The sequence below is a fragment of the Gopherus evgoodei genome, chromosome 7 (genome assembly GCF_007399415.2).
Source record: "Gopherus evgoodei ecotype Sinaloan lineage chromosome 7, rGopEvg1_v1.p, whole genome shotgun sequence".
In the NCBI taxonomy this organism is placed as follows: Eukaryota; Metazoa; Chordata; order Testudines; family Testudinidae; genus Gopherus; species Gopherus evgoodei.
In genome coordinates, this window is record NC_044328.1 from 89,174,796 (window position 1) to 89,180,941 (window position 6,146).

Sequence of the window (6,146 nt, forward strand, 5' to 3'; positions counted from 1 at the left end):
ATTACAACTTCCATTTTGTAGCAGGAATGGATTAAGTCTGGGAAGCTGACATAGGGCCATCAAGGGACAATCAACATTAAGGGCTTGTCTACACTGGCAATTTACAGAGCTGCAACTTTCTGGCTCAGGGTGTGAAAAAACACACCCCGAGCGCAGCAAGTAGCAGTGCTGTAAAGCGCCAATGTAGACAGTGCACCATTGCTGGTTGCCATGCTCTCAGCGCTGGTAGCTATGCCCCTCATGGCACCGCAACCACGGAAGGCAGTGCTTTAACATTGCCAGTGTGGACTATCGCTAAGTAGTTCCACTCTGGTAGAGCAATTGGTTTGCTTTCAGTAGAATCGTTGACTTTTAAAAAGAGTCTACCGAGCAGCCAACAGGAAGGTTGGAGCAAGGTATATTCTCAGCAGGAGGACAGAAATAGAAAACGTGTCAGAGACTGCTTTTAAAACAGACAAGCTCTCCAAGCAAGCAAACCATCCCATCAATACAAACAGCCATCACAACTGGAGGAGTGGAGGCAGGAGAGGCTTTGTCTACCTCCAACAACACTGATCAAACCCAAGGAATCTCAGGAGTGGTAAAAGACTCTAAGGACAGGATTGTATTCAGGCATCTATTGTTTTGCATAGATCTGTAACTCTTTTATGCTAAGGGCATGTCCACATGAGGACAGTCAGGAAAATTAAAGTGAATCAGCTAAAAGGTATGAAATCAATGTGCATAAAATAAACGTTTCCATCACCACCACTCATGCACACACATCCCTGTTGATGGTTTCATTCAGGAGTAAAGTGGAATTAATTTGCTGTAACTTAATCCAGTTTAAATCTGAATGTCCCTGGGCAGGCAGAGCACTAATAGTAAAATGTGTATTTTAAGTAGTTTCTTTGCAGAGCCTGTTTTCTTTGCTTGAACAACCATGTGGTCCCTGACAAAGAAACTGTAAACCAGAGCAACCACAACTAGGTGGAACTCTGGCAGAATGTGCAAAGTGGCTGAAGAAGTTAGGACGGTCTTAACATTAATTTTGGGTCACATTGTAGTTGGACTGCAGAGACTCTCATACCAGTAAGGATGCTAGACAAAAGGCCTAACCAGGATAATGTCTTAGGAGACCTTCAAATGGAAGCAGTGCCTAGACTCTGCAGATCCAACTGGATTTGATGCATATAAGATTAAAAGGTGGACAATTATTATAGACCAGTGGCTGTCCACCAGGGGGACTCAGCCAGGACTGACAGTAACTATTCCAAAAATTCAGTTTTTCTTCTATAATGACAAATTCAAATAATTATGGATTTGTACTTCCTCACCCCACCCCAGAAATATCTTGTCATTACCTGTATTTCTAGAAGTTGAAATTCCATCTGAAAAGGCAGTGAATAGCAATTTCCTGATAATCTGTGCTTCTGTATAGTTTTGTTTTCAGCTATAATGAAAGTAATTTAAAATATTTTAGATTTCTGATCACATTCAATAATTATTCTGTCTCCCCATTAAGAAAAACAAAATTAAGCTATTAATTTGAAGAGTGGGCAATGTATTATACACAATATAAATCATAAAATTAACCACATAAGTGAAAAAAACTTTCCTACCAAACTGATTAGAAGTTCAAATTAGATCTTCAGTGTATCTCCAGCCATATATATATAGGCAACATTCTGTCTTCTGTTATAACTTTGTAATGCCATTGAGTGTAAAACCAAGAATCATTTGGCAGTATGTACAACATCACAGAATGCCATTCACCAGCAATTACTGTGCTAGTGTTTTATCATTTCAGAGCACAAGCTTTTCTGCAAATGTTGAATGCTGAGCCATAATCTGCAACTGCAAACAAACTGTGACAAAATGTTTGTAATAATGTTACTAATAGGCACACAAATGCTTACTTTTTTCCACTGTTTCCTTGGAGTAATTTGTGAACCAAATTCCAGTGAATTTCATTAAAAAAGAGAGATCAGATTCTAAACAATCAAGTTCAGCTTTCAGATCCGGTGGAGATTCATGTTGCGTAGATTCTCCTTGGAGTGATTTTCTAGTATTGAAAAGATCCATTAACAGTCTAAACAGAGTTGCTCTAACATGTAAACGTGAAGGTGGTTCAGAAATTTATGATTTCAGTTATACTTTGAATTCAGTGGCACTACTCATGTAAGCTCTATTCCACGTAAACACTTTATGTTCCCTGCCATATACCAACAGGCTAGTGGTTATGGAAAGCACTCACACAGCCGCAAGAGCATTCAGTAAAATGAGTTTTGGCAGCTTATCTGCATTTTTCCAGTTATGATAATCAAAGCAACCCCTTTTGCTTCGAGAAGGTATATTTTACTTTGTAATTATAGATTTAAATCAGAGTTAAAAAATTAGCAGCTTGTCAGGATCCCGAAAGCCACATCAAATTTGATATAGCAAATCACTGCTATCCTCATTTTTAATATAGAGGTGCAGCATGCAACAGAGAAAAGACAACAGAACAGTGCATGATAGAATCTGTGACCTCCACAGGTTTACCTCATATTAAAGAGGGCAGCCAGAGGTCACATTGTAAACTTCTGAAGGCTACACTTTAGCCACCTCTACAGTACCATGTGCATTTCTCAATACCTCTCATTCTTTTATTGCTAAAATGTTTACTTTATGAAACAACATTAAAGGGGGTGGACATTTAAACCTAAAGAACAATGCTGAACATACATTCATAAACCGAGATTAATCTGAACATATAACATGCATACATGCATATTTGTATCTCTTCATCAGAATAAAATGTAGATTCTTGTTTGTTTTCAAACTTTTGAGTTAACAGTTCAATTTCTTCTTCCAAAGAATGAATTTCATCTTCATAAACTTGATAAATGTCACTCTCCATTTCTCAGATTCAATGTTACTAAAATGAAATAAAATTTTGTAAATAAGTATATTCATTTTAACATTATTAATGTTTGATCCTATTTATTGATTCAAAAACTATGAAAATATGTAGAACAACATTACAGTTTCTCGGTCCCCTTTTTAAAAATTACATGATTCAGCTCACACAGTTTAGCAATTCTGAAAACTAAATATTTTAGATACAAGGGGTTTTGACTATGAAATACATGTCAAACTAGCAACAGAATAATATTAAAATCAAAGGAATTGTAGACAATGAGCCATAATTCCCCTCTACTGTGAGGTTTAGAGGAAAGCAAATGACTTGAGTCTTGAACAACTGAAATCAGTGGGATTTTTGTCATTGACTTCAAAAGGCACAGGATCAGGCCCATACTGAAGTGGAAAATCTATTGTGCTATCAGAAATGGGAACAAACTGATTCCCCTAAGACTCCACAGAAACCCCTCTTGGAATCACTCTAAGATTGGGGATTGAAACATTCTGCGATTAGGGATAGATCAAAGCATAATGTCTGCTCCTTCTAGGCTGCATGCTCGCATTGGTGTTTGTTTTATAAGCAAAAAAACCAGATGGCAGTTAATCCTGCTGAAAGCATAATACATGCCCATACAACAGCTTCCAACTCCTATGCCACCCTATGAGTTGGGCTAACACAGAGTGGAGGAGACGACAACCTGATGAAGGTTCTAACTTTGTGTGTTCTTTCCCTATACAGAATTTTTCACGAAAGGGGATAATAAAACCCAATGCAACAAATACACAACCCTGTAGGAAATAATTGGCAATTCCCGATGACCCTTTTAATTTCCACTGAATTTAATATTGGTCTCATTTAAATACACAGATTTCATGGTAGTTTCCAAGTCCAGGGGTGTAATCCTGGGTCTACTGAAGTAAACTAAAGTTTTGTGATTGACTTCAACAGATCCAAGGTTTCGCCCAGAAGGAGGGGAAGGGAGTGGGGGTTAAGTACAGTAAGTTGCTATACTGAGGCAAAATATTTCAATCAGCAGTAAGAACTCATAGAAGACCTAAATCAAATATGGCAACAATGCTGAGATTTGAACAGTTCACAGCTCTAAATAGTCTCTGAAATGAAGAAACTACTTCAGTATTTGACTCTTATGATGGCTTGTCCATCAAATCAGCGGCTGGCAACAAAGATACAATGGAAATGTCCACATACAAAAGCAATTTCAGTTTCTGGAAAACTAAAGATTTTGTCAGCTTCTTACACACCAAATTCAGGATTTATAAATTTGAAAGATGGTTGTAGAGATTACAAAACTCAATATGGATAAAAATTGTGAATTTTATTCTTATTGAAATTTTTAATTGTTTTATCTCAATTGTGTTCTTTCAAACCTAGTCCTTTGTTGTTTACGTATGTTCCTGTTTGTACTGAATCCATATTAATAGTCCTGTTTGCCAACAGTTTGTTTCCTAAACACAGCACAACACTCTCTAAACCAAAACATTTCTTTGCCTGCCATCCTGTGTTTGCTTCTCAGATGGGCTGCAAGGTCACCAAAAGTAACACACAGTGGGTGAATTAATTCTGATGTTAATGTAGTTACACACCAGAAATAAACTGGGCACATCATGCTTGAGAATACAAAACAGTTTAATGTTTACATTTTCCAGAAACAGATGTGTATGTTCTCTGCTTATGTTCAAACAACAGAAAGATTGTGTACAGCACACAATGTATTTCAGATATAAGTATGCACTTTTGAGACTATGCGATCACATCTCTTTAAAACAAAAGACTCAAAATGAGAATAAAACACAATGTAAATTTTTATTCTAAGAAAACTAACCACAATTAGTTTTTAAATGCTCAAGTTTCCAAATCATTAGCAGTATGTATGTTTATTAAGTCTAAATATTTCTCTTTCATGTACCATCTGATACAAATTCCTGAAGTAGAGTGTTTGCTCTCCAACACCTACACTGTCCTCCCTGCACGATTTCAAGGGGTGTGATCATAGAATGACCTACCACTCAAAATTCTGCAGGAAATACGATAATTGATTTTCAAGTGTTTTACTCTAAATGGTTTGTAATGTTTAAGTCTAAAAACATTGCTCCTAGAATACACAGTGCTCAAGACAGGCCAGGGCTGGTCATTTTCCTTTTTGATGTTAATCTACTATATATTCAGATAATTATCAGATATGCACAGATCATCAAAGGGAGGACTCCCTTATAAACCCAAAAGAAAATATATATTCGTGTAGCTCCCAGACTTAGGAGCTAAAACCACAAATGGCTGGGAGGATACAGGCCCCCGAGTCTCAGGGAAATCCCGTAGACATTTTGCGTGGATTGCTTGTTTTCAGGGGGCCACACCGGTCTCCAAAGGGAAGAAACAGAGCCAGCTCCCTCCAGCAGCAGCCTCTTCTCCTGACCACTGTACTTGACTCCTGACAGTGGGACAGAGAAGGGTTGAGGTCTGTCCCTTGCTGAACAGACTCTGCTTCCCCCTCAGTCACCAGGAGTCCTATATGACCAGGAGGGAGGAGGCACTGTCCTCCCCAACTGTAAGATTCCTCATTGTGTGAGGGAGGAGCCGACTGTTCAACACCCTGTTATCCAGTGGTTAATTTGTGTCAGGACTGGCCTGGGCAGAGCTCTCAGCACCTCTGGGCTTGGCAGGTCATAGCCCCAGCCCCTCTGGACTTACTGCATCAGTTATGAATGTAAAAAACACTGCTTGAGCTCCAGACACCTAATTGCTGCAGCCCCAGCGCCCCTTTCGTTACAAATACGCCCCTGTACCCCCAGTTCAATAACCCTTCCCCCCACGCCAGCCTCCGCGGGAGGACAGAGGGGACGACGCCACTCCTACCGGCAAGGAGTGTGATGACAGTACCACAGGGGGCAGCCCAGCCTCACCTGCTACCCCGTCCCCTCAGGCCGCGGTGAGCTCGGAACCCGCGCGGTCTCTGCTCTGGAGCCGGAGCTTCGAACCGCCCGCCCAAAGGAACGCTCGCTGCGCTCCGGGCGATACCACCGGGCCGCCGGAGCAGCTCACGACACCTTTCCCAAGCCACACGCACACAGCTGGCCAGGACGCCAGTCACACGCCCGACTCGACTGTAACCCCGAGCCTCCGGGCAACAAGCCCAGGCCTTTGTTTGTTTGTTTTCCGGGCGCTGCCCTGAGTGATACCCCCCGCGTTCTGGTCCCTGTGGGTGAGCCCGAGCACAGCTCTGCGCGAGCAAGGGGCGTGTGCC

The 6,146-nt window shown here is 40.6% G+C and overlaps 1 protein-coding gene across 2 annotated transcripts in view; it reads right to left on the reverse strand.

Moving 5' to 3' along the window:
- Positions 1-5,892, reverse strand: part of CENPP (centromere protein P) — a 308,525-nt gene extending 302,633 nt beyond the window's left edge. The window contains exons 1-4 of one of the 2 annotated variants that reach the window (XM_030571078.1): positions 5,806-5,892; positions 2,748-2,899; positions 1,899-2,044; positions 1,344-1,432 (exon numbers count right to left, since the gene is read on the reverse strand). In XM_030571078.1, the coding sequence (XP_030426938.1) occupies positions 1,344-1,432; positions 1,899-2,044; positions 2,748-2,881 (369 nt within the window). In that variant the 5' untranslated portion in view covers positions 2,882-2,899; positions 5,806-5,892. Of the gene's footprint in view, positions 1-1,343; positions 1,433-1,898; positions 2,045-2,747; positions 2,900-5,758 lie in introns of both variants that reach the window. The other variant, XM_030571079.1, reaches the window with a different exon arrangement.
- Positions 5,893-6,146: the final 254 nt, after the last annotated feature.